A 27261-nucleotide genomic window follows, 5' to 3' on the forward strand; every position below is an offset into this window, starting at 1 on the left:
GAGAGAGAGAGAAGATCAAATTCCAGAAAAAGAAATAAGAAAACTCGATTCATGCAGTTAATCGATATGCAAAACACGCCGTACCAACATCAGGGAACCATCTAAAGGTGGCCCACCAGAACCGCGCGAGGGAAACATTCCAACTATGTATAAATAGTAGAAGAGAAAGAGAAAAAAAAAAAAGTCACCTCTCCACCCCGACACCTAGCGAACTAACGTAGGATAGATTCCTTTTCCAAGACCTGGACATCGAAGCAGAGAAGGGGTTCTTTTCGAAAGGTATTAACTTCTCCAAACAGCACCTCCGTTTTGTACACGATTCCTCCAGAAAGAGGACCCAACTCCCAACCGCCATTCGAGACGTCTGAACCGTAAAACTGAAAAAGAGGAAAAGAAATGAATTTGCGTGTTTTCCCTTTTTACAGGAGGACGGCAGCAGCACCGGCCACGACAGCCAAGAGGGCAGCGGGTACCCTGAGGTCGGCGGCGGCGGACTGACCATCGGTGGGCTGGCCACCGTTGTTGTTGTTGTTCTGTCCGTTGGTGCCGCCGACGCCGGGGGAGGGGAGAGTAGCTTGTTGGACGGCGGCGGCGATGGTGCGGTGGTTCTCGAGAGAGCGGGAGCTGTTGGCGGCGGTGCTAGAGAAAGGAATCTCATGTTAGTATATTCCCACTTGCCCTTCTTTTACCAGCTGCTGGTTCCATGAATTCTACTTACTTCTCGTTGATAACCATGGTCATACCGTTCTGGCAGTGACGACCCTGAGCGCAGTAAAGCCAGATGGGGCGGGTGTCGTTGATCATGATGCTGTAGACGGGGATCTGACCGGACTGCATGGCGTTCATGGCGGGGACGAAATCCGTGTTGATGCCGACGGCGGAGGCGTTGATGGCGGAGATGGGAGTGCAGGGCTGGTCGAAGGTGGACTGGGTGACGGTGTGGTTTCCTCCCATGAACTGGAACTGGACCATGGAGCCGACGGGGGCGGTGACCTTGTCGGGGGAGAAGATGGTGCCGGCGGTTCCGTTGGCGCTCATACCGACGAGGACGGGGATGACCTCAACAGCTAGACAGTTCGTGTTAGTGCCATGTTCCCTTTCGTCCAATCCAATTCTGCTTCCATGTTCTCTCGATCTTCGTGGAGGGCTCGCTACGTACCAGAGGCGGCGCCGAAGAGGGCGGCAGCGGCAAGAGTCTTGAACTGCATTTTTTCGAGAATTTTTTATAAACTGGGTATCTGGAAAATTTGAAAGAATGGACGGTCTTCCTCAAGATGACGAAAAAGATTGTATGTAAAAAGATGTATATAAAAAAGCGTCTAGCGCTGCTTGCAAGAGGACTAGCCTTTTTGTTGGAAGAAGGTTAAGTTGGTGAAGGAAAAAGGAAGACGGAGAAGGAAGAGAAGCAAAAAAACAAGAGAAAGGAACTTTGGTGTGGATGGATTAGAAGAGAAAAGAGAAAAGGAAAAAAACAAAAGAGGCCAACTGGGTCTGGCAGGAGAGAAACGGCATGAATATATGGAAGCTCGGGATCGCCCAGAGCTCAGATCCCACCCCCTGCAATGGATGTTTGAAGTCCATCTCAGCAGGGATGGCTCCGGGCTTGGTACGAGTTACGGGTGGGAGAACGGAGACAGGACATGGAAGACGTGGAAGACATGGGGTAGTCGTGTGCGGGTGAGGTTTTTTGAAACACGTTTTGACCATCTCATCTCGACGTTGCGAGGACACCCATTGCAACGTCTGCTTGGCGGGAAAAGAGGAGACCAGCAGGTCTTCACACTTGCGCGTCCGAGGCCTGGCCAGCCATCATGAAGAATGGACGAACCACACCTTCGGATCCACGATGTTTGCTTGCTTCCCATAGCCTGCGAACAAGTAATTCGATGCATCCTTCACAAGTCAAGTCTCTCGCAGTATCTATCAAGAGTAGAGAATTTCGTTTATACTATCGCCACGGGCGAGTCCTGTGACAGCGGGTCCAAATAGAGTTAACTTCAATCTTCACCCCTTCACCCACTTACAAGATTCAATTCAGCGGAGCCTCAATCTGTCTTGGCTTCCTGCATGCTACCAATTGAGACGCAAGCCGGCCACTCATAGCCGGTAGGTCATCGACAGCAGCCGGCGCTTCCCAGACAAAGACCCCGCAGCAATAAAATCCGATAGGACCCTGTCAGGGGCAAAGAGAGAAAAGGTAGGGGTCACCACCACCAAAGAATTGCCTGCATACATTCTTCTTTTCCAAGGGGAGCCTGGGTTGCCAATGCGGACAAGAAAGAGGCCGAAATAAGGTTGAGGCAAGCGTCAACTGCCTTTTTAGCGTTAGACCAGGGGTTTAAGCTCGGTTGTGTGTCAAGCCGGCCTGGCTGTGACAAGGTCGAGACATCCAAGTGTTTCAGCCTCCAACCCCCCCGGGCCACCGCGCAAGCTCTCTGGGTTTCTTCGGTGGCACCCAGTAATACCGGAGGAAAAAAGGTAAAAAGGTAAAAAGCCAATCGAGGCAATGGAGTTGCAGTGATTCGGGTCCCCGGCACCCAGTCAAGCCGGGACCCGCGATGAGAGGTGAAGCTGATGAAGCGCCGAGGGCGCTATCATGGACACCCTGGAAGCGTAGAACGAATTTTGCTGGATGTGATCAATTCGTGTTATCTATGGGTTATTCGATTTGGGATGCCTTGCGGTATTCCTAGAACGGCGATTCGTATTTTCTAAGCGCCCTTCACCAGCCCGGGCTGGGAATTACTTTTGGGTGCCTGGAGCAAAGCTGGAGCCGGGGGACGAAATTGGGCCCTGCCAATATTTGATGACGTCTTAACGCATCGATGCAGAGTTGAATCGAAGCGTCCCTCTTTTGTCAATATCCTTGATGTCCTCCATTGATCAATGTCATCCTGTCATCCCCATCCAGTTGTTGACGGTGACTTGCTACTTTACTCTGTACCCCAGGAATGAATATTTCGCTCCCTGAAGTCTCGTTTACGGCACTAGAAGTGAAGAAAGACTCAAGGGCATCGCTGACACTAAGAATGTCACCTTCCATAAGATCGAATCTCACGTCTCGACCCCTCGACAGGGGCTAAAAGTCAAAGCACACTTCAGAGTCCGGGCTTTGGCAAAAGTAATTACATCGTGGTAGTGCCCCATTTTGGGTGCCGAGCAACCGCCTTCCAGCCTCCTTCGTAATCCACCAGACTAGACTATATAGCCGAAGGAGAAGACTCGCCAGGCGATGCAACGGTATTCATGTTTCGTGAAAAATCACACCCTGGGACTCAAAGAAACAAACATCCATGCACCTACTCCGTAATCGACTCCTCTTTGCATTCCAGATTACTATTACAGGTCGATGGCTGTGCTATGTAGTAGCTATGATCCCGTGCTCAGTCCTGATCGGCGACGTATTGCCGTGTTCTGTAGCCCTTAAGCTCGACGAGCCTGAGGGAAAGGATAAGCTCAACATCTGACATCAAGGGACACCCTAAAGTAGCATCCGCAAAGACAAGCCAACTCCTTGAATCCACCGAATCGAGTCGTAGGAAAGTATTATCGCCGTATGATAACACGCACTGGTCCTAAGTATAGACTAAGAAGTGTTGCAACCGAACGTCCGTTATCCCCAGGACCACATTCTCCCATGTTTCACACCTCAACCTTGTTCCTCGACCAAAAAAAAATCCCCTTCCCCCGATCCCCTCCTGAAAACGGTATCATGATTTTCCTTTCGCGCCGCATTGATCTACTCCAGTTTTCTGGACGTGTCAGAGGCCGCTATGTCGGCACATCGGTCCAGGAGATCAAGAAATGTGTTTCCTTCCTTCCACCGCCGTGGTTCGTGTGTGGCATCGGAAAAAATTGCAGACCAGAAGATCTTTGGGTGATGAGTGGCGAAGGGGGGACCAAGTCAATGAAACGTCTTCGTTGTCAGGAATATTCCCGAGACGTCCTCACGGACGAACCAATCTTCTCTGAGAAGATTGGCAGTCGTTTTTGGCAGAAACGTAGAAACATTTGACTCCTCAAAAACTCTGTATCCTGGCCCGTCAGACGACGTCAAAGGCCAAAGGGGCATCTTCTACCTCCGGGAGAGGCTCCTCTTTTCGTAGCAAAAATGGAGAAACCAAAACTCCCAATCATCGTCCCATCTGAACTCATCAAACATCCATCAACAACTGCGGCACGATCTTCTCCAAATCCTCAACCTAGCCCAAGAATTAGCATTCCCCATCTATCTTACTCCCGCCACTGAAAAACAAGGGGCTCAAAAGAGAATAAACTCACCTCCAAAAACCGCCCATCGCTCTCCTGCGCCGTCCTAGCAATGGCCTCCTGCACAAAAATCTCAAAATACTTCCCAACAGCGTGATTCGCCGCCTTCGACATCCGCGTATCCTCACGTTGGAAGAAATCGTGCAGAATCCTCGTGAGCAGGTCGTCGGGGATCCTCTTGACCTCGTTCGCGTCTTCACCGGGGCCCGGTGAGTCGTTGTCCATGTCTACATCTCCGGTCCTTGAGGCGCCTGAGGCCTTTTGCCAGCGGTCTGAGGTGTTGTTGGCTCGGGGCTTCGTCGCGTTTGGTCGTGTGCTTGACGATGATGCCTTGCCCCCTCGGGATGTGGATTCTCTGGGCATCGTTACTGTTTTGTTCTCTTAAGTGGGAGATGGTTTAATAATTCCCTCCCATTCGTATTGGGAAACGCAAAGGAAACACTCGTCCGTCTCTAGATCGAGTTGTGTTGCATGTCCTTCTCACAACGCTGGAATAATAAGGAGTCCTTACTGGGAGCCCACTCTGCTGGTGGGGCACAACTCCAGAGAGCAAATCAGGCGCCAAACCACGTGCAACCTACTCTTCTGTGGCAACAAGGTCTTCCTCTACCAAGCCAGGACTTGCAATTATAGTCCCCATCAAAATCATCGAACTACATTTATTGTCACGATTTTGAACACGAATTGCACATTGTTGCTCAACGTCAACTTAGATTTTAGAGAATCAAGGGAACTTCGCCGTTAGGTTATATTACAAGGGTCGTTGGTTGGTTGGTCCATTACTCCAGCACCAGAAGAGTATATGAAACAAGCCGAAAAGAAACCCTAAAAGCAGGCTGCTCAAAATGCCAAAGAGAAGCCTTCCCAGCAGTCTCCCTCATGCAAACTTCCATCTTTCGTCTGATATGAAAATATGAAACGAACCATCATCCATTTTTTGTTACCCCTCTATTGCACAACGTCCAGTCCGACTTACATCATCCACCGCGACGTCCCCTTCCCCGAGTCTAGTAGTGACACGCTTATTTGAAGGCCTTGCCGAAGAGGAGGACCTGGAGCTGATCGTAGATGGAGAGCACACCAGCACCGGCAACACCACGGAGAATGTTGGCACCGGCACCCTTGAAGAGGGAGCGGACACCCTCCTTGGCGATAATCTGGCTGGCGGCATCGAACGAGCTCTTGTACTTGACGGCCTCACCAGAGGTCATCATCATTCGTCGACGAATGGTGTCAAGAGGGTAGGAGGCGATACCGGCACCAGTGGTGACGCACCAACCGAGGAGGAAAGAGGCAAGGAAGTTGTTGGCGAGGGCACCGGTAAGGACGACAGGCTTGATGGAATCGTACATGCCGAAGTAGAGACCACGGTAGACGATGATACCAGCGACGGAGGGCATGAAACCACGGTAGAGACCGGCAATACCGTCAGAGGCGAGGGTCTTGCGGTAGACGTCAACGAGACCGTTGAACTGGCGCTCACCACCGCTCTTGGCGTTCTTGGCATCGTTGGCAAGACGGGTACGGGCGTAGTCAAGGGAGTAGACGAAAAGGAGCGAAGTGGCACCAGCGGCACCACCGGAGGCCAAGTTACCGGCCATCCACCACCAGTAACCATCACGGTCCTTCTTGAAACCGAACATCTTCTTGAACTTGTCGCGGAAAGCGAAGTTCAAGGCCTGGGTGGGGAAGTAACGGATGACGTTGGCAGTGTTACCACGCCAGAGAGACATCACACCCTCGTCGGCCATGGTACGCTTGAAGCAGTCAACGATACCGTTGTACTTGCGGTCAAGACGACCAGTCTTCAACATCTCATCCTGCACTGTTTGTTAGAACGCTTCGTCCAAATAAGAAATGGAAATATCGAGTTGCTCCTCCCCGATCGTGATGGCGTCGTCACACCCAACCATGGTGAGGGAGACAGAGCCAGGTGGATACAGGGTATGCCAAAGAGCAATGAGGAAGGAAAAGAATAAACGACGAAACTGACCTGGTTCTGGATGAGAAGCTTGACACGCTCGATGGGAGCGGCAGCGGTCTTCGAGACGGCAGCGGAGACACCGCCCACTACGATGATAGTTAGTGTTGGTTCATTCAGTATAGTTCCCCGGCATCGGAGTCGACGTGATCGTTCGCTCGTCGTCGCGAATTGACGGCGAGCATCGCGATACAGGTGATATCGATTGATAGAACGTACTCAGGAAGTCGACCATGAAGGGCTAGATGATGAACAATTGTTAGCTCCATGCCTTCCGGAGTATTGATGGATGTCGTTCCAATGGGAAGGGAAAAATTTTCCCTCGCAGAAGCTGCGCGGCCGTCGCCATTACCGAGGCCCTGGACCGAGCTCTGAGCTCGCAACCTCCACTGTCGCGACATCGCACAATCCCAATTGAAGGACGACGATGTGCTCGAGATGGCCGCTTCGAAGCAGAACAGGATCCGATCGGGCCGCGGATGATGGGATGGCCATTGGCATTGGCGACGTGGATGGCGACGTGCAGAAGGAGGACACATGAGAAGAACTTACCGGAAGCCCCAGAATCTTGTTGTCAGACATGGTGATGGCTCAAGAGGTGGATAATGAATCTCGACGAAGGAAAGAAAAAAGGGAGAGAGCGGAGATTGATTCCCGACAGTAAGAAAGGAGGGGAGAGGGTATTTAAAGTGTCGTGGTGAAGCGACAACTCTTTATTTTTTTTGGTTTTGGGGAGATGGACAGGAGGAAAAAAATTTTGGGATACGAACACCTTTCGGACTTTTGGCTCGTTGGCTGGGACTAAAAAGAGCGCAGGGACCAAGACGCGCCCCCACCCTCCTGCCTCCTTTGGTCCACTGGCTGGGAAGTACCTAAGCATTAGACAGGTCCTGTGCGGTCCTTGCTAGCTCCTTCCTGGAGTACTCATACTGAGCACGGTAATTTTAGTGGGAAGGAGCAATTGATTGGCAATTGCCCAGTAACCTCGCTCCCGCTAGCCCAGCCGCCCGGCTACTTCCCTAGCAACGAGGTCCACAGTAATTTTTGAGGTACAGTTGTGCCGACTCCTATCAGAGAAGTCAATTACCACCAAGAGGCTCGAGCCGACTTGCTCCGAGAAATTCTCGGACCAACCGTCCAGGCACTGTACGGGAGTAACATTTTGCTACCGAAACACCGCTATGGTGCCTTGCAACGCCCAGTATGATTTCCGAACCAGCCACTGTTTCGGCATTGATCCAGGAGTGAGAGAAAAAAAAAAAAAAAAAAAAAAAAAAAAAAAAGCCTTTATTTTTGGTTATCACCGTCCATCCGCGGCTATGGGCGGCCTGGCTCCTCAATCTGAACCATCAAATTTTGATGGCGTCAGCTTCGCATTCTGCTGACCGCCTGGAAATACAAGTATAATGCTCAATTACTATTTTCGTCTCTAGACAGATATCTCACGGAGGACAACCTCTGCATATGTCCTCGTGATGCTTTGAATGCTGCAGCTGCATTGGTTTTCCATCTATCCAAGGTGAGATTGCAATATTCACCGAGGTTGCCGATGGACCCGCGCCTTGATACACTTTCACTACGCCATCGACAATAAAAAGTAACGGGGAAGGAGAAAAATTCTTTCTCAATGTTCCCTTTCCCACAGTGTACCCAGGAACACAGTACAAGTAAACAGGCACGGCTACTGCTTCTCCAATCCGGTTGTCCCAAATTTCGCGTATCTCCGCAAGCCGTGAACCATAGCCGTAGGTAGAGACGGAGGTCCTCACTGGGTGGACGGGCGGAGGCTCGGCCAGCCCTTCGCCTCACGAATCCGAGTCGCTGAATTGAAAAAGCTTGGTTGGGCCTGTATTATTAGCGGCGTCTTGCCTTATCGCCTACCTCCTTTGTACCCCTACCCCATCACATTACATCTAGATCGTTTGCCCCTTTTTGGAAATTTGGTCCAGAATCACATGAAGGAAAGGTCGGCGCCACAGGGATTGATCAACATTCTTCAAATTCTTCCTTGCTCTTCGACAAGGTTAATAGCGTTTTTGCCTCCACTTGAAAAGATTGATGGTCGTGGCTGGTTTCGGAGTAACCTCGCAAACCAAGGCTCGGAATTTTGATACCTGAGTCGCTTGGTCCGAGGATACTGTATGGGGTGTACACCTTCTTTGTCCACAGATGCTTGTCCAGGTTGTCTTGGATGTGGATGCCCACATATCGCGCAAATTCAGCTATAATACCGTATATTCCGTACTTCCTACCATCCATCCTCGAAGGTGGCTTTCCCCTTGGCACCAAGACATGTGGCTTCGCCAATGTGTGGCTTTTCTCTCGCTGCTCAGTAACTGCGACACCAAGTAACAACTGTATTAGCTCCCCGAGCACTCATCCTCCTTGCCATCTTCTATACATTTTCCTCCTCTCCATTCGCTAACTCGAAAGAGGGATTGGCCTCCCTCCCTGAACCCCATGGCTGTCCCGTTTCGCGTTTCTCGTTCCTCATCTCCCGTCTCTCGTCTCTCTCCTTACAGGAACCGAAAAAGAAGCCCGCAACCGGAGACTGGGTACAAGTTCTTGGGGGAATGGCAGAGCACGGGATAATCAGGTTCCACGGAGAGGAAGGGGACCGGGGACCACCAGGCTTGAGGTCAATCGAAACGATCCGGTGGTTGTAGGACGTAAGAGATATCCGTGTCCCAGAGGTTCACTGGCAGGCCAATAGCCAAAAGACATAAACTCGTTCAAGGTTTCGGCCAAGCGGTCATATTCACTACCCTATTCTGTAGGAGGGACATCTGCCCAGAAGTAAAAGGGGGGGGGGATAAAGTCCGGCGGTGGTATGGAAGAGTGCGTGCGTTGCCAATTCAAGGATTTTTCATTTCCCTATGCTGGAGCGTATATCCGGGGCCAAAAGAAAAAAACGCCTCGCGGAGAGTGCAAACTCATTGTGGGACGTATGCCCGCCCACTGCCAAAGCCCGCCGTCTAACTACCCTCAGCCTGATGTTTCGTATCAGAGTTTTAACTCCTCCATGAACCCCCCCGAACAAAAAAAGATTCTACATAACCGGCGTGAGAATTTTCCGTTGCAATTTAGTCCGAAGCGCCAACCGCACGAGCTGAGGAAAAGGAGAAAACCGTTAGCTTTTTCTGATTCTGGCAGACGTATAGGGAGGTGGGGTGCCGTAATGGTTCAGGGCCCGATGTTTGAAAGCCAAGCCTCGAGACCAATTCCACAAGCGTGCGTTTGTACGGGTTCACGACATACTGTAAATCTTCATCTTGCTGTGCTCAACAACAGGCTTGATCAGGCCCTTCTCCTCGAGGTCCCTGAGGCACTGCCTGGCGAGAGAGCCGTTGATCTTCATTCGGTCGACGAGGGTAGCGACGGTGACGAGACGGTAAGACTGGACATCCTTGTAGAGCTTCTCGGTGGTGGCCTTGTCGAGGATGACGGCGTGTTGGGCCTTGTCCTTGACCTTGCCCTTGGACCTAGATTCCCGCCCTCCGTCAATATCCTGGTCCTGCGTCGCAAAACAAAATAGCAATGATGGATGAGGGGCACAGGGAAGTCGTCGACGAGCCCCGATCACGATACATACCACTTCTTCTTTTGCTTCTTAGCTCCTGCAGCTGGCGCCTGTCGAGAGCGTTAACATCTTTGCGTTAAAAAATAATCAGGACGGCAAAAGCCCTTCTTCTTCAGAGTAATATTCGTACCATTTTGATATGTGATTTTCCCTTGGTTGACGACTCGACGTTGAAGGTTGGAAAAAAAGGTCAAGAATTCGCAAAGAGGTAATGGAAGAGGGTCACACATCACATCACATCCACAGACAAGAGTTCGTCTTACCCAGAAAGGCGGGAGGGCTTGCCCTACTAGCAATTCTGCGCGGTGGGGCTACACACGCCACTCTGATTGGCCGAGACAGCAACCCCCCAATTTTTTCCCTCCACACAGCAAAAGTTGAGTGAGGGCTTCAATTCCACTTTGGTGGTTCGAAAGTCTGCTACATTTTCCAATTGCTACTGACCGAAACGACCAACCCTTCCCTCGACTCCCAACCGCCCACTGCATCCCCAAAGAGTGAGTCGCGCAGAAACGAGAAACATCACCAAGTAAAATTCTCGTTCAACACGCCGAAATTTTTTATTTCCTACTCTTTCTAACCCGCTCCTTTTAGATAGCCCCCGGATCAGTCAATACCCTCCCCCCAAATCAGCCAACATGTCCGACGCCGGTGATATCGAAGTTGAGAACGTCGAGTCCTACAACATCCTCCCCAAGGAGGTCGCTGAGGACCTCGGCACCGTCAAGCTTTTCGGTCGTTGGGACTACGACGTCGAAGTGCGAGACATCTCTCTCACGTATGCCATTTCGCGAAATCTCGAAAACCTTGGATATATGGTCGGTTGTAGCATCGCTAACCACTTGGGAAATTATGTAGTGATTACATCTCCCTCCGCAACCCCGTCTACGTCTCCCACTCCGCTGGCAAGTATGCCGCCAAGCGATTCCGAAAGGCCAACTGCCCCATCATCGAGCGTCTCACCAACTCGCTCATGATGCACGGCCGCAACAACGGCAAGAAGCTTATGGCCGTGAGGATCGTTGCCCACGCCTTTGAGATTGTGAGCACACCCATCATCACCACCGGCTTAACCAGGGAGGAGCCTAGGAGAAGGATGACGAAGAGAGGAATTAGAATAGACAGGGACACAGATTCTAACACACTATCCCTAGATCCACCTCATGACCGACCAGAACCCCATCCAGGTTGCCGTCGACGCCATCGTCAACTGCGGCCCCCGCGAAGACTCTACCCGTATTGGTTCCGCCGGTACCGTCCGCCGACAAGCCGTCGACGTTTCTCCCCTCCGAAGGGTCAACCAGGCCATCGCCCTCCTCACCACTGGCGCCCGCGAGGCCTCTTTCCGCAACGTCAAGTCTATCGCCGAGTGCCTCGCTGAGGAGCTGATCAACGCGGCGAAGGGAAGCAGCAACTCGTACGCCATCAAGAAGAAGGACGAGCTCGAGCGTGTGGCCAAGAGCAACCGATAAAGGATTTCGGAACCCGGGTTTTATCTGTTTTACTCACACACATCGGGGGAGAACCATTTCGAAACGGTTGGTTGTCGTTGTGTGGTTGTGGCTGGCATCGGCGTAGTTCCTGGCATCTTTCGAATGCTGCTTTTGCATTTCTGCGTTAGGGAGGGTCTTACGAGGAAATGGCATGTTCTTGTCAGATAAGGGCTTATGGGAAATTCCTTTTTCAAAATTTAGGGAGAGGAAGCCCGGACTCGGTAGAGAAAAATGAAATAAAAGTCTCTAATTCAGTGTCCAGCAGTTGATCGTTTTTGTTTCGAACGGGAAAAACAAAAGTTACTTGTATTGTCTTTTATCATGGTACATAGACAGAATGCTGTCCTTCCAGACTGCGTATATACTGTGGTTTTATTGTCTTTCTCATGATCTCATATAACCTGCGTATCTAAACCGTGGTCTTGTAATCGCCATATCATCCTTCGGTAGAATGGTCATGGAAGAACATGAAGAGTCGAGTATTCTTCGAATGCAATATGCATCAACACCATTTTTATGCAGAGGATCATCTCGCATCATGCATGCCTCTAACTCTCTTTACCAAACGCGGTAGGGGTCTGAACGCTCCAAGTCTCTCTAGAACTCAGCGTCAGAATCGGTCTCATTGCTAGACTCAGAATCGGCCCCGTCGTTCTTGGGCTGGCCCTCCTGCCCCTCCTCCTTCTCTTTTTCAGCCTCCGCCTTCTTCTTCGTTTTCTTGCCAAGTTTTTCCAACTTAACAAAAGGGTTACCAGGGAAATCAGGAGGAAGTAGGGGGTTCCTCAATCCAGGAGGGGGCTTCTCGATATCAAGACGAAGAAACATGCCGACGTGAGGAATACCCTCCTCGTCCCAGGTACCCATCTCCTCATCGACTTTGAACCCCCATTTCCCCCAGGCATCGGCAGCCTGCGCCTGCGCATGCGCGCAGACGAGGCCCTTCCATTGTGGGACGGCCGAACGCACGGCATCCAGTGGCGCAAGGCCATGGGCCGCGACGCTCGGGTCGAAGAAATAAGGATTGTCGCTCATCCACTGGACGGCGGACCTGACTAGGAGCGAAGCCATCCCCTGCCCGCGGTACTCCTTGACGACGGCGAGCCTGCCCAGCTTCAAGTACGGTTCCTGGCCGTCGTGGAAAGTGGTAGCTCGGTCGACGAAGTAGCCCAGCTCGGTCTTCTGCACGGAGGGAGGCGGCTGCTTCTTCTCATCAGCCTGGGCGGCAATCTCCTCCTCCGTCTTTCCGCCCCAGTACTTTGCGCCCTTGATAGGGTGCGGATCATGAGGAAATGGAACGATACGAATCGTTCCAATAGGCACGCGGCGCGCCTCACTCTTGCGCGGCACGAGCACCTCCCCCGTCTTCTCGTCGAGGGCCTCCTCGCGAATCGTCTCACGCACGCTAGCGTAGACAACAAAGTGGCACGAGCGACTATCATCGTCGTCGAATTCGTTCTCGGCGGGGACTTTCTGCTCCTCCACGAAGACCTGCTCGCGGACCTCCATGGCGTCGAGGAAGGTGGGCGGCACGGTGTCGCTCTGCTGCGACCTCGGCAGACCCCGCTCGTAGGCCTGGAGGTTGCTAGGCTTGAGGGTCGCCAGAAACGGGGTCGCCATTCTCTTCTTGCGGTCGGCCTCGCTCTCGGCCTTGGGGATTCGCTTGGCTTGATGTTCGGGAGGTGGTTCCCAGCCGATGCCCACGAGGGCGGTGGCTGTCTTGAGCCGCTTGTCAGGTGGACTGGACATTTTGCCAGCTGGCAAGAGGTGTAAATCTGTCACGTGTATTGCCACGTGGGTAAATTGTGTAATTTCTAAATCTAGATTAGCGCCTTGGCGGTGTGCTGTCTCGGTGTGCCTTCCTTTGGTCGAGATCACGGTTTCGGTCAGCTTGAGGGAGCTGAATTGTTGGCTGTTTTGGAGGGCAGGTCTCAACTTACCTTTATGTTGTCTGCAGGATGGCCTTCTTTGTTCTTGGAGATGATGAGGGTTTTTCACAGAGGAGAAGAAAAACAGAGAGCTTCACTGAGGAGCTATTTATTCTCGACATTCTGTCAGCGACAAAGCTGGGCTGTATAAGCATCGTGAATCATTGGTTATTCGGCCATTCACTGGCAGTGCCAGTTGATTATGTTCTTTTCCCAAGTAGTTCCTTCTTCTTCTGCAAACTTATCTTGGAAGATTCTTGTCTGCTCATTATAACTGTTGTGTTGTTGTTTCAAGGGAGACGATATTATCAAAGGCTCCTTTGTTGGAAGTGCCATGGCCTCTCCTCCAGCTTGAGTTTATTCCGCTCAGGATATTGTCAAAGAAGGAAGCAACGCTGTACAGCTAGGCCCTTTGCCAGCTGCGAAGCCCTCTATCAATACCATTGAGATATAAAAGATTGGTTGACAAGAGTAGAGGGCGCCGAAGTCCATAAGCGCCGGGTTCTGTTTTGACTTGAGGAGTATTGCGACGAAGTAAACTGCCTTGAAATTTGCTAATTGGAAATACACGAACTTCCATCCAAGTCTTGATATATCGACCTCCGGGAAACCGTGGATTGATACGTCCTTGGAATCATGTGGCTTGAGCGACTGCGTGTGTCCCGGTCGTTCTCCTTCCACTCTCCTCCTCTCCACCAGCTCTGCGGGCAGCCGAATCACACCAATTGATGTCTTAAAAATGAGATCTAATTGTGTTATTTATTTCGAACCTTCAATATTCCTCGCTGTTTCCACAATGCTTTTTTCCTGGGTTGCAAAGCCGCTTCAAACGTCGCATTAACATAGATCTTCACATCCACACATCATCATCTCCGTTACCGCGTGGTCCTCTCTCCCCTTAGCATTCGAAGAACATGGCGGGCGTCACAACTTCTTCCCGGTGACCTAAACTGGGTTCCCCCGCAAAATTTTAGACCTTTGCCGGGGACTAGGATGTGCCGATATCTTTTGCGATTCAACACACCGGCCGAAATTCCCGGATTCGGGAAAAGCGCCCCGTCAATATTAATACTACTCTTATAGGACCCAAAAAGGGCTCACCTCATTACTACAATACTACCCCATGTGCGGTCACGACTCGTCATCACTAACCTCAAGCGGGCGAAGAAGCAGCTCCGCGCAGGGATGCGTTGAAGATATGTCCGAGAGCCATCCGTCACCTGCGATGTCGTGGTGGCGGAGCGCCTTAACGCTCAAATCTGAACTCCTAATCGCAACCGCGGATTCACATGAGGATTGTTGATGATCGCGGTGAATGTAACGTCCGCTGGTATAAAATGGATGCCATTCGGACATTCCATCCGACTTGGTTCCTTGAAAAGATGAGATATCCAAGGCCATCTGGTTTCTAAATTCAATACGACTTGCCGCCATGCTTCGCCAAGGACTTCTGACTACACTTTCCTGCCTCGCGGCAATCAGTGGCGTAGCTACTGGTAGGCCGGTCGAGAGGCGGAGTGTTATCAACCACGACGCCGTCGTGGGCTTCTCAGAAACCGTCCCCGCTGGGACTATCGGCGAGCTTTACCTCAAGTACAAGCCGTATCTCAAAGTCTTTAACGGTTGCGTGCCATTCCCGGCCGTAGAAGCCGACGGTGACACCAGGTATGTGAAGAAAACACTATCCTCGTTACTAGTTTTACTCAAGATCCGCTCACAATTTGAATATAGCGGCGGTCTCTCCCCCAGCGGCTCCCCCGAAGGCGGCTGCTCCAGCAGCACCGGCCAAGTATACGTCCGTAGTGCACAATACGGCAGCGCCTTCGCCATCATGTACTCCTGGTACATGCCCAAAGACTCGCCGTCCTCCGGCCTCGGCCACCGACACGAGTGGGAAAACATCGTCGTGTGGCTCTCGGGCGCAAGCACGTCGGCGTCCGTCCTCGGCGTGGCCGTCTCCCAGCACGGTGGACACGACAAGAGTACGTCGCCCGACATGTCGGGGACGCATCCTACGGTTGGGTATATTAGCTACTGGCCCGTGAACCACCAGTTGATTTTCACGTCGACAGTGGGTGGGACGCAGCCGTTGGTGGCTTGGGAGAACTTGACGGATGCGGCGAGGAAGGCCTTGACGGAGACGGATTTCGGGGATGCGACTGTGCCGTTTAAGGATTCTACTTTTGGAAACCAGTTGGCGAGTGCGGCGCTTTAGGAAGGGGTGAACGTCGGTGAACGTTGAGGGTGTGTACATAGATGTATATGACTGTGTGTGCAGGTGTCCTGTGTGAAAGATTCAATATGGCCATATAGGAGAGAGGCACTTGCCAAGACATCAACTTTGAGAACAATAATCAATAATCTCTCGGCCACACAGCTTCCCGGGACATGTATGCGCCCTCGCCTTGAGCAGAAGGCACGGTACTATATATTAAGCCAGAGAATTACAAAGCTTGCTTAAGCGACTCGGCCGGGAATGCAGCATTGTCGGCTGTACTGGCCTGACTCGAGATTACGCCGAAGATGTGAGAGGAGAAGAGAGAGGCGGAGATGTGGATCTATCGACGGTTCGGCGTAGTTTCATCGTCGCCTGTGCAACATGGGAAGTTGAAAAAAGGAGCTCAGACATCAGTGATGATGGCTCAGATGTGTGGGCTTGGGGGAGACGTTGGTGTAACCAATTACGACTTGAATGTGTTACTCTTAAAAGATCTCGATAAGTCGGATCTCTGGTCTTCCCAGGAATAAATTTGCAGGTATTTTTCTATTTTATTTTTTCTGAACAATTAGAAAGCAACTTTCCTGGCCGTGACTGCCTGATACATCCAATCCCAAACACGCCGTTCTGTTTTTCTTCAAAGTTAAATTCCTGACCAGATCCGATTCTGGTAATCGTCATTGCTCTCTTTCAGATTAATGGTCCGTTAATTTGACCGACTTGCGACACTTTGGAGGGGGGGAACAAGCAGCACCACAAACCCCACAGGGCCTTCATTATCACTAAATGCTTCGCTGTTTGCCCCGCGACAAGTCATCATCACCCACGAAGTACAGTTGCTTCTCGACAGCTTTGGACTTTCGCGCGGCCGCACAAAATCTTCCCTCGACAACGACCCCCAGCTAGTCCGTTTCGTTCTCCTCGAGTTGATCAATTGCTTTCATTAATTGATCTGCCTAGGTTTCAAACTCCTGGCCGGTTTTTGTTTCTCTGGCCCCCAGAGCGATGGACACATCTCCAGATTTCTCGGGCCACGAGGTCAACGCCCACAACGAAACCACGATATCTCGAATCCCCAAGATCCTTCCACACGAGCGCGTGTTCCCTATACAAATTGGCACCGAGCTATTCAAGCTTTCCGGAGCCTCTCTCTCCTCTGACGGTAGGGCGAGATGACTACCCCGCATTCCATTTGATATTGGAGCCCCCCCTCGGTGATGGCTCTGTTTCGCAAGCCATTCGCTGGGTCGTCCTCCCTCTGTGTGATAAAAAAAAATATAGAAATTTGAGTCGGTGTGCTGACTGCTTCGGATGACAATCACATCCAGCTCCTTCTTACTTTTCGCAATACTTCCTCTGCCAACTCAAGACCGCCGAAAGCAATGGCGAGGACCCCACCACTGCCATCCGCACCCTCTACATCGACCGCGACCCCGAGACATTCCGAGACATTACCCTTCATCTGCAAGGCTACCATGTCCAGCCCCGCGATGGCACGCACTTTGTGAGGCTATTTGCCGATGCGCAATTCTACAATTGTATGGATGCCTAGTCCTAGGGTCTGGTCACACGTGGCCTACATATCTAGATGCGTACCTAACCGTAGATTTCCTCACAGTGCCCAAGTTGATATCACAGCTCTACGAAGAGTCCATCTTTATATGCATTGGCCACCGCGAATTCCAAATCCCCCGCGACATCTTCAGCGACCCCGGCAACTCGCCCAACTTCTTCTCCCTCGGCTTCGGCGCCTTCTTCTCCAACCCCACAGACCTGTTCCCCGGCCTCGACCGCGAAGGCCTAATACGCCCGCCCTCCATCCTCCCGCCCTCCGTACCCCACCGATCCGCCGACACCTTCGCCGAGATCCTCCAGCTTCTCAAGGGTTACCCCGTCCACATCCGTAACGACGCCCACCGCGCCGAGCTGCTCCGCGACTGCCGTTACTTCAACTTTAAGGGCCTCGAGCAGAGGCTCATCCCACACCACATCAGCTTCAACCAAACCCGCCAGAAGAAGGAGATCGTGATACGCGTAGAAGACATCCTCAAGAGCGGCATCAGCATCCTCAAGGAGGGACCCGCGACCCCCGCCGATTCCCCCGTTGCTTGGGTCAACTATGCCCGGCCTTTCGTCGACGACCAGGCTTCCGAGCTGGTCCTCGAGATCGGCGGCGAGACTACGCGGCTCCATTTTATCGCCTCCGTGGCGCGGGCCGAGTTTTTCGGTGAGGTTCGCACGAGGGTGACGCGCCTCTTCGAGGTCATCGCCACGAAGCTGAACCTGCCGCCAACCACGCGTCCGCTGGGCCTCCTCATGGCCACAGGCGGCGCAAACAGCCAGCCGGCGTCGCCCGGGAGCACGCCTCTCAGCGGTGACGACTTCGTCAGCGTGGTGATCGAGCCTGAGACCGCCATCACGCTGGACGGCCAGCCCTACAGCCAAGCAGACCTCGACGCCAACGCTGCTGCCGTACCCTTCGCGGAGTGGATCGTGAGGAGGGGTCAGTGGAGGCTGAGGATACAAGGGTCGACGACGAATCCGAAGAGTTCGTTGGAGTGTGTGCTTTTGGCTGTGAAGCTTGATGCGATGACTTCGGAGAGGGGCAGGAATGATGCGCGGGGGTTCTTGAATTCTTAGGATGGGAGAGGGAGGTTTATTTTTCAGGGGCGCATTGTTTATTCCCGGGGTGTAGTTCGGGTTTTTTTCTTTTTTTCATATGCATTTTTCGATTTACATTTGGATGTCTAAGGCGAGGTGTTTTGGGTGGGGAGTGTAGGGTTAGGCGGGATATAGTTCTGTGTACGGAGGGATTGATATTAACAAGCACGTTTTCAAACATGGAACTGGGCGTGTGTTAGTGGCATTCGTGCGGTTCCCGTGTCGTTGAGGACGTGCTGGCTGAACAGCGTTCCTGCTGACCTCGAAGATATTGAAAGCACACTGAGCAGGTGGTTTAGGAAGTCGGGCGACTACGATTAAGGCTCATCGGTGGGAAGAGCGCAAGACTGCCCCGGGCACGCAAACTACGAAAGAAGCCAACCTCACCACAGGAACGAAGATCATAGGAGCCAAGTTGGGATCAAGAGCAGTCGGCCTTTCTCTCGATCCACCAGGAATTCCCTAGATAAAGGTATGAGTTGCGCTCACCCTTGGGATCCCATGCTCTATAGAGTGTGTGCCTCCTGGCAGCCTGCGAGAGGTTTCAGCATTAATGGGGCTTGGACCGGGCGGGCGGTACTGCTGTGAGCTCCAATTCTCGTGTTTCGCTGTTGAATTTTGAGGAAATTGTTTCAGGTTATAGAAACATAAAAAGGCAGCAATATAATGTGCATTCTCGGATTCAAAGACCATCTCATTTCACAAAGCTCGGGGAGCTGCCTGACTGATGGGGCGACTGGAGATGATTGCGCAATACCATTTGAGGCACCCCGTCCGCTATATCCGAGACCTCGCCCTCTTTGCACCCTTGCTCCGTAGCTTTGTAACCCGCCTCAATCAATTGCAACACTGACCGGTGCTGTTTTCAGAGCTGCCAAAGAGAGCAGAGCAATGTTGAAGCTGACAAGTCGACATTGAGCTCGTTCATCCCTACGCTGCTGTTTATGCCCAGTGGGCTGATTGTTCCCTTCGGGTTCCGACAGCTGCTCCGTTGGGTGGTCGGAATTAGCGGTGGGCTGCTGTTAGATGATGTTAGGGGTGATTGAGGCTGTGGGAGACCGAATATCAAGGTTTCCAACTTTCGATATTCCAGGGTCTCTCAATAAACTTTTCGGTCCCTTTTTCAGGGGGTCTCCCGAGAAAGCCTCCCACTGCTTACAAGATTGATGAAATGAGGCAGCCCGGGGGTGCCGTTTTCCGAGGTGGAACACCGCCGAACGGGCCGTATCCTGGGGATTAATACTATTCTTGTTAAGGAAATGGGGTGCTTTTTCTTCCCGGCTTGAAACGGGGTGGTGGGACAGACAAGATTGTTTTCCAACTCACCTTCAAACAGGGCGGGGAGGGACGCGTTGCTCGACTATGGGTTCTCATGAGGTCCTTGGCCCCTTTACGAAAATCGATGACGTTGGAACTTGACGGGCTACATTCATTCGTTTGACACCCTTTGAGGAAGTTCGCTTTCGCTTCCCGCCCACCATCCAAAAGCCCACATGGTGCTTTTGTCCCGTCAGGTACTGGTGTCGAGCTACATTTCGTTTTCGTATACTGCTTATTAGAGCAATATTCCATAGCTAGGCCTACGACGAGCTCCATCAACAATCAACAGCAATCTCCTCGCAACTTCCACAACAGTGACTACAGAAAAAAAAGTATATAAGCTCCCAAAGAGACTCAAAACTCTCAAGTCCGAGATAGCTTCATAGCTTCCTCTGCAATATTTCCCAATGTCAATCAAGTGTCTCTCGCTCTTTCCTTCAACCCCGATGTTTGCCCCGCTTCCCTGACCAGACCAGCAAGCTCCTTCCGTTGCCACTTGCAGCTTGAACACCAACCAATCCTGGTTCCTGCCTCAAACCCGCCTCCATTCTGCTTCTCTCCTGCCTCTCATTTGGCCCCGTTGTCGTCGCTCCTGCCTCCCTCTTGCTGCAGTGGAACCCACTCTGCTGTCCTTCCGGCTCGCAACTTCCGGAAGCTGAGCTGGATACGTGCCAGAGCTGCAGGAGCTTCCCCGCTATACCTGCTATACCTTCGTACCACAACTCAAGTTAGTGCAAAGAGGATAAGATCATAATACAAGTAACCATGAAGGACATAATGCAGATAATGTATGCCTTACTCGTCTCCCAAAGCCTTTGATGTCTCCATCAATCTCTCCGACTTCCACCTCTCCACCTCCCTCCCCATCTTCCCCGGCCTTCTGATGCCGTCTATTACTTTTCCTCAAACTTCTTGCTATTTCTCGTCTTTTCCCTGACCCGTCTTCATCCCTAGGAAGAGTAGTAGTTCAATTGAAACAGAGGCAATTTCGAACACACCCCTCGAGATATTAATCGACTCTGCCGAAATGGTCCATCTTGCTTCCATTCCAGTGGTTAATGGAGATAAACCTCAAAGCGGGGGCACGCTGAAGATTCCGAGGCCGCGATCTCCACTTTACCTGTCTAACCATTCCGACTGCTATACCACGAGCGTCTATGGCTCACGTTTCGCGGCCGAGCCCCTCCCGAAGCTGGAGATGCCCGAGGGAGAGATGCCTCGGGATGTGGCCTATCGTTTGATCAAGGACGAGCTGAGCTTGGATGGAAACCCGATTCTCAAGTAAGCCAGGCGCCTTTTTATTTTGAGCCAACTTGAAAAAAACCTGTAGATTTGTCTAAACGTGTTATAAAATGTGTGAATTGAAACTGATACCTTGGGTTTGGATAGTCTGGCTTCGTTCGTCACCACCTACATGGTACGTGGAAATCCACTTGACACTTCGTCTCCTTACCTTGCAAGTTGACTAACTCATCGACATAGGAGGAAGAAGCCGAGAAGCTTATGACTGAGTCCTTCTCCAAGAACTTCATCGACTACGAGGAATATCCCCAGAGTGCCGATATTCAAAATCGATGCGTGTCCATGATTGGCCGTCTTTTCAATGCCCCCTCTGCACCTAACCATGTCGGTGCCATCGGAACATCGTGCGTTGGTTCTTCCGAGGCCATCATGCTTGCCGTCTTGGCCATGAAGAAATGCTGGAAGAATAAACGCGTTGCCAAGGGTCTCCCGTGTGATAAGCCGAATATTATCATGTCCTCCGGTGAGTGTTTCGAGCTTGGAGGCCCCTCGGCCTCCTTTGGTCTAACCTCTGTCTTTGGAGATCTCACTGACGCGCAGTTTGACAGCCGTCCAGGTCTGCTGGGAAAAGGCAGCGCGCTATTTCGAGGTCGAGGAGAAACTTGTATACTGTGCTCCTGATCGATATGTTATTGATCCCCAGCAGGCTGCGGATCTGGTCGATGAGAATACCATTGGCATCTGTCTCATTATGGGGACTACGTACACGGGTATGAGGAAAAGACCTACTTACGATGTCTCATCCTAACTCAGGCAATAGGCGAATACGAAGATGTAAAGGCTGTCAACGAGATCTTGATCGAGAGGAACCTGGACGTGCCAATCCATGTTGACGCAGCTAGCGGCGGTTTCGTTGCGCCTTTCATATCGCCCGAACTTGAGTGGGACTTTAGGTGTGAGAAGGTTGTATCGATCAACGTATCGGGCCACAAGGTAAAGATACACACACATACACACACATACACACACATACACACACATACACACACATACACACACATTGTCCTTATCCCATTTGTATCCATGGCAGGCTAACTAGTTTCCCCAACAGTACGGCCTTGTCTATCCTGGTGTTGGTTGGGTTTTGTGGCGTTCGCCCGAGTACCTCCCGCAGGAACTCGTCTTCAACATCAACTACCTCGGCGCCGACCAGGCTTCCTTCACACTCAACTTCTCCAAGGGTGCATCTCAAGTTATTGGTCAATATTATCAACTGATCCGCCTGGGAAAGAAGGGTTATCACGCCATCATGTCCAACCTGACAAGAGTTGCCGACTACTTGACCGAGAGCCTTCGCCAGAGTGGCTTCATCATCATGAGCAAGCCCGCTGGTGAGGGTCTTCCTCTCGTTGCTTTCCGTTTCGCCAAGGACGAGAACCGCGAGTATGACGAATTCGCGCTGGCCCATCAATTGCGGGCCAGGGGATGGGTTGTACCTGCCTACACCATGGCCCCTCATACGAATCGTATGAAGATGCTCAGGGTTGTCGTGAGGGAGGACTTCTCCAAGAGTCGCTGTGACAATTTGATTGCCGACATCAAGCAGTCGGTCGAGTTCCTTAACCAGATGGACCGCGAGAGCGTCAAACGACACGAGGCTTATATTTTGAAGCATCATACTGCTAGTGGCCGGTCTACGCATAGCCCCACGATCTACACGGTAAGTTGACACACCCAAGATATTTTTCCCTCCTTTTTACTTCGCAGAAGAGGGTGCTGACTGACTATGGCCACTCGATATAGAAGGAGGACCACTCGTTGCAGGCCAAGACTGGAAAGACGCATGCCATCTGCTAGCCTACTCGCCATGAGCTTTTCGAACTGAGCACTCAATAGGAGTTATCTGGTGTTGCGCTAGTTGGCAACGGAAACCGATCCCAAAAGTACACGGATAGACAGTCTCTTCGGTATTACTAGCTGTATTTCGTAGCAGAACTCCTTCAAGACTTTATGAATTCCAAAATGATGATCTTTCTCCCGTTTCCCAGCATGGAGGAACCGCCCCGTTAGTCTTGTGTGTGTTCTCTCCAGGCTTGTGTCCCTGACAAGTCATGAGGGGCATTCTCGCCATGAGAGAGACATGGAAAATATGTTCTTAACGCAAAAAAACTCCCTCGGTTCCGGTCTCCGTCGACATCTCGTCATATACAAGTGCTTCGTATATACACTAGACAAGCAAAAAACTATGGTATTCTTCAACGAAAACCATTTTCCAAGTTATTTTTACCTCCTACCGCTCCGCCCCGCCCGCCTAGCCGCCAATATGCTCTTTTTTGGCATTGATATGAAGGTTTCCCCCTTCCATACATATCCCATCGGAGATCTGAAGGAGGGGAAGTAAACCGGAAAAAAACTACGAGAAAAAAAGTTGACAGAAAACAAGAATGGTATCAAATGGAAGACCACGTCCCAAGATTCAGATCACAAAAGAAGACAGGAAAAGAAATCATCATCCCTCGAAAAAGGACAACCTTTAAACAAAAGTGAGAAAAAAAGATCTTCCCTTCCATCCCGCCTATGCCAACTCCGAACATATGCAGAGGTTGAAAACGGCCGTCAAAAATATCGATAATAAAATCCAAAAAATGATCTCGTCGTGACGCAAACAGACTTGTAAATCGGCTCCCCCCGAAATTCATTCGTGATTAGGTTAATAAAAAAAAAAACGTTACATTTTGATTCACTTTGCTTCGGTGACCCCCAGGGTCCCCTGGCAAAGAAAATCGGATATATCCCTCTCCTCTCTAAAAGTTCTTCGACGGCGGAAATTTCTAGGGATTTCCGTCTGATTTTTCCCTTCGGTTTAGATAATGTTCGCGATTGAAATCCTCTCCTGATTTCTCTGTTTCGCTTCCGCCGGGCTTCCTGCCGGATTCGGGCCGCTCGTCGCAGGTGTTGGAGGCGGTCCGAGATTGGTCGGCCTTCCCGTGACGCCCGGTTCCGACTTCACGGCCGTTGAGCCGATGCTACCGCCTGCCATCGGAGTCGTTGACCACGTCGCGCTCGTCGGTGTCGGGATAGCGCCCGCGCCAGAAAGGGACTTGACGCAGGCTTCAAGTCTATCCCAGCCGCCCCAGTCTCTGGCCTCCTCGCTCGAAAGACCGAGTCTATGCTCCGCAGACGTGAGGTAACTCCCGTTGCTTGGGGGCCCTTGCGTTGTCTGTGCCGATGGTGCTGGGTCGTGTTCGACACCCGTCCAGATCCATGATCTTTCGGGTGAGCCTTGCTGGTCGGCTGATACATAAATGAGAACTTCCTCGTCGCGTAGAAGTAGTTCTTGCAGAGGCGAGGGTCCAGGTCGGCTGGGCGGGGGAGCGAACGGCTGAGGAGGCGAAGTCCGGGCCAACATGGCGGCATACTCCGCCCTCTTTGCCGCCAAGGTCGACACGAAGAATGCCAAGTACCTTCCGCATGGGATCGAAACGTCCCGCCTTCCGTTGATGCTTGCCAGAACTCTGACGCACGTTATGGCTCGATCTACATCTCCCAAGAGCAGCAGGAAGAGTGCACAGCGAAATGTATGCATCGTGAAAAACCCCGTCGCCGAGTCAGCTAGATCGGTACTCGTTCTCGAAATCAGGCTCGCCGTCTCCAATGCCGTGTGGTAACACTGCTCCACCGCAGCGAGTCGTACATCGGGCGGGCACGCAGAGTTAAGGTTATGTCGATGCAGAGCAAGCCTAGCATTGAGAAGATAGGTCAGGGGCAGTAAGAAGTGAGGAGCCAACGGCACCGCGTTGGAGGGATCGCAGGCGGGCGGGAACATGCGTAAGCACGAGCCGAAGTGCTGATCGAACGTCGCCAGGCGTGTGGGGGCGATAACAGGGTTCCGGAGCGTCTTGAGAAGGGCGGTGTAAGACCTTGTGACGTGGATTATCGCGTGGAGGAAGTGGGTGAGAGGCTCCTGGCCGTTGGGGACGTGAATACCGCCGTCATGGATGTAATGGTCGTCGACAGGCGCGGGTAGGGGCACGTCGCAGTCGTCGTCGTCAATCGCTACCGGTCGTCCAAGTTCAAGGGCCATGCTCCTGTCCAACGCATACATCGTCCACCATACTCGTTTTCGCATCTCGCCTTCCACAACCGGCCACGGTCCCGAATCGAGATAAAGCCCAAGGTCTTGGCCGATTCTGATAGCGCTTCCCAACCAATTCCACGCCGCTGACTTGAGATTCATTTCGTTCAAGCAAATGGCGATCAGGGTGTAGGTTCTTGCGCATTCCAAGCCGTGATCGTCTGTCCAGGGATCAATCAGTCGTTTCGCCTCTTGGAGGAGTTCGGCTGGCTGACTGAAACGATCGCTGTGCCTGTCGCTGCTAAAGAGGGCACCAGCAGCCAAGACGGCGAAGAAGGTTGAAAGAAACGAGGGCGCGACCGTGTACGCGCCGTTGTTGACCGCGTACATTTCGTCAATAGTGCGCTGAAATGTGGGCCAGTGAATCATCGGGAACATGGTATGTACCGCGGCGTAGTATGAGCGAAGTAGTTGTTCCACAGCTTGTCGCTGGGGCAATGGCGGTCGCGGGCCGTCGTTGGATACTAATGGTCGTGTGGACCGGTGGAATTGGGGTGGCGGCGATTTCCAGATACCCTTGGAGAGGTCTCTCATGTTTGTCCTGGCTCTCGATAGATCGTGCATGGGTTGGTTCGGCCGCTTCCTGCGTTTCGGATCGGAGCCTATTTCCGGAAGATGTATCGTCAATTGCTCGAGACTCTCGAGGTCTAGATCTAACTGGCCATCTCGGTCCTGCAACATGCGTCTTAGGCTGAGGTTCTCTCGTCGCATCCTGTCCATCTGCTTCTCAAGGTCCTGGACTTGCTTGATTGACGACATCCGCCGATTCGTCTCCTTAGTGAACTGACACTTGACATTGCGACTGGAGCATTCGGAACAGCTTGTCGTTTCTGTGGCATCACACTTAACTTTTCTCTCCCTGCACGCATCGCAACTCGGATCCTTCCGCCTTTGCCTATAGGCTCGTTTTTGAGTGCCTGTGCCCCCGTGCCCAGCCGAGCTCAAGGATGCGAGAGACTGGTTTGGCGTGTTAGCTGCAGATTCCCCGGAAGGAAGAGATTCTCGGCCCATCGCGGAGGTCGCAGTGACGGGCGTATACGGCTGGAACGACCCGGCCTGGCTCGCTAGCGGGATCGGTGGCGGTATTCCAATGGACTGAGGCGGCTGCTGCTGCTGCTGCTGCACCACATTCCCTCTGGAAGACGGATTCATCGAATCTATGGGATGGTGGGATGTCAGGGGCCTTGGCGATGTTGCTGAGGAGATGGGTGATGAGTCGTAGGATCGCACGGAAGGATTCGGGGATCGGGAATAAGATAAGTTATGGGACATGGCCGAGTTCACGATGTTCGCTCGCACTTCCTCCCGAAGATCAATGCACTTGGGCACAGGCTCCGTTCCTTGATGAGCAACGGGCGGTTTGATGTCCAGGAACATGCAGGCTCTTGGTCGGGACGGAGTGGAAGCGTTCCACAAAACTGATGGAGTTTAGGATAGAACGAGTGTTAAGGAGAAGACGGCGGTTGAAGAATCAGAGCTAAAGGGTCTCTTTGCAACCCAGGCGAATCGATTTTGCCAACTCCAGGGGTACAGTTTCAAGCGGTCAGAAGATGAGATGCCCAACGGGCGGCTAACGAGGATGGATTCGCGCTACAGTCCAGGGGTTGCCGAGCTATGTATGCCGTTTTCTCCTGGAGCGACAACGCGGATACCGTGAGAATTTGGCAGAAGACTGTTACCGGCCGACGGCCAGGGTCCGCACAGGGCCGTAAATCGAGATTTCTATACCAAGAAAGTCCTCACTTGCAAGAGAGAACTGTTGAAGAAGAGTCCTCGGCTGCCGTTGGAATGCGATCCACACCCTGCGAGAAAACTTTGGTCGATCGTCGCGCAAAGCGTCGGTAAGCACAGGCGCATAGGCAGAGTACCACCCGGAAACTAATCAGCGAACCCTTGCGTACAGCCGAGAGAGTGGCTATTGTCGTATGCCTTCCACAAAACCCGACTCGACGAAACAGGTGATATTATCGGTAGATAGGACAAATCATTAGCAAGTCTCCGTTCTGACTGTGGACTGGTGCCTGTAGCGCATTAGAAGTCGGGCAAGTCGAGGTTCTGGAGGCTTAGATGAAGCGACAACATCGGCAGGAGAGAAAAAAAAAAGCGGAGAGGAAAAAAAAGAAAGAAGAGATCAAAGATAAAACAGAAGAGTGCTGGAAGAAAAAGGAATAGACCTGAAGAAGAAATGGGGCAAGAGCCGTTTGGATGAAAGTAAATGCAGAAGAAAGGGAAAGTGTAGCAGCAAAGTAGAACTGAAGAGAAGAAGAGGATCCAAAGAAACCCCCAAGACGCCAAGTGGGCTGAGGAGTGAAGACACACCCGGAACTGAAGGTGGGAAAAGGGTTCAGAGCGTCGAAGGGAGCAGCGCCATCCAGCAGCATCCCAGGAACGACTCCTCCTACAAGCTACCTCTACGACTCGAATGAAGAGAGGCTTC

At 52.0% G+C, this 27261-nt stretch overlaps 8 protein-coding genes and 2 pseudogenes across 8 annotated transcripts; 4 read left to right on the forward strand and 6 right to left on the reverse strand.

Annotated features, from left to right (window-relative positions):
- Positions 1-419: 419 nt before the first annotated feature.
- On the reverse strand, positions 420-1208 carry SAPIO_CDS0900 (uncharacterized protein; the record flags this gene model as incomplete). Its single annotated transcript, XM_016783580.1, has 3 exons — positions 420-639; positions 719-1067; positions 1160-1208. 3 exons carry the CDS (start codon positions 1206-1208, stop codon positions 420-422), a joined length of 618 nt encoding a protein of 205 aa, XP_016645854.1.
- Positions 1209-4154: 2946 nt separating this feature from the next.
- Positions 4155-4632, reverse strand: SAPIO_CDS0901 (uncharacterized protein; the record flags this gene model as incomplete). The annotated part of the gene is made up of 2 exons (XM_016783581.1): positions 4155-4202; positions 4282-4632. 2 exons carry the CDS (start codon positions 4630-4632, stop codon positions 4155-4157), a joined length of 399 nt encoding a protein of 132 aa, XP_016645855.1.
- Positions 4633-5291: 659 nt separating this feature from the next.
- On the reverse strand, positions 5292-6832 carry SAPIO_CDS0902 (uncharacterized protein; the record flags this gene model as incomplete). The annotated part of the gene is made up of 4 exons (XM_016783582.1): positions 5292-6089; positions 6263-6339; positions 6470-6491; positions 6803-6832. 4 exons carry the CDS (start codon positions 6830-6832, stop codon positions 5292-5294), a joined length of 927 nt encoding a protein of 308 aa, XP_016645856.1.
- Positions 6833-9333: 2501 nt separating this feature from the next.
- On the reverse strand, positions 9334-9963 carry SAPIO_CDS0903 (uncharacterized protein; the record flags this gene model as incomplete). The annotated part of the gene is made up of 4 exons (XM_016783583.1): positions 9334-9359; positions 9509-9732; positions 9843-9880; positions 9961-9963. The coding sequence occupies 4 exons, from the start codon at positions 9961-9963 to the stop codon at positions 9334-9336; spliced, it is 291 nt and encodes a 96-aa protein (XP_016645857.1).
- A 505-nt stretch (positions 9964-10468) lies between these two features.
- On the forward strand, positions 10469-11302 carry SAPIO_CDS0904 (uncharacterized protein; the record flags this gene model as incomplete). Its single annotated transcript, XM_016783584.1, has 3 exons — positions 10469-10608; positions 10689-10872; positions 10985-11302. The coding sequence occupies 3 exons, from the start codon at positions 10469-10471 to the stop codon at positions 11300-11302; spliced, it is 642 nt and encodes a 213-aa protein (XP_016645858.1).
- Positions 11303-11920: 618 nt separating this feature from the next.
- Positions 11921-13069, reverse strand: SAPIO_CDS0905 (annotated as a pseudogene; the record flags this gene model as incomplete).
- A 1611-nt stretch (positions 13070-14680) lies between these two features.
- On the forward strand, positions 14681-15463 carry SAPIO_CDS0906 (Uncharacterized protein; the record flags this gene model as incomplete). The annotated part of the gene is made up of 2 exons (XM_016783585.1): positions 14681-14913; positions 14980-15463. The coding sequence occupies 2 exons, from the start codon at positions 14681-14683 to the stop codon at positions 15461-15463; spliced, it is 717 nt and encodes a 238-aa protein (XP_016645859.1).
- A 1008-nt stretch (positions 15464-16471) lies between these two features.
- On the forward strand, positions 16472-18106 carry SAPIO_CDS0907 (BTB/POZ domain-containing protein; the record flags this gene model as incomplete). The annotated part of the gene is made up of 3 exons (XM_016783586.1): positions 16472-16628; positions 16795-17004; positions 17085-18106. 3 exons carry the CDS (start codon positions 16472-16474, stop codon positions 18104-18106), a joined length of 1389 nt encoding a protein of 462 aa, XP_016645860.1.
- A 2368-nt stretch (positions 18107-20474) lies between these two features.
- SAPIO_CDS0908 (Glutamate decarboxylase) lies at positions 20475-22546 on the forward strand (the record flags this gene model as incomplete). Its single annotated transcript, XM_016783587.1, has 7 exons — positions 20475-20728; positions 20837-20864; positions 20930-21212; positions 21298-21459; positions 21510-21682; positions 21801-22409; positions 22493-22546. 7 exons carry the CDS (start codon positions 20475-20477, stop codon positions 22544-22546), a joined length of 1563 nt encoding a protein of 520 aa, XP_016645861.1.
- A 1006-nt stretch (positions 22547-23552) lies between these two features.
- Positions 23553-25976, reverse strand: SAPIO_CDS0909 (annotated as a pseudogene; the record flags this gene model as incomplete).
- Between the last annotated feature and the right edge of the window lie 1285 nt (positions 25977-27261).

The sequence above is a fragment of the Scedosporium apiospermum genome, assembly GCF_000732125.1.
Source record: "Scedosporium apiospermum strain IHEM 14462 chromosome Unknown SEQ_SAPIO_0044, whole genome shotgun sequence".
In the NCBI taxonomy this organism is placed as follows: domain Eukaryota; kingdom Fungi; phylum Ascomycota; class Sordariomycetes; order Microascales; family Microascaceae; genus Scedosporium; species Scedosporium apiospermum.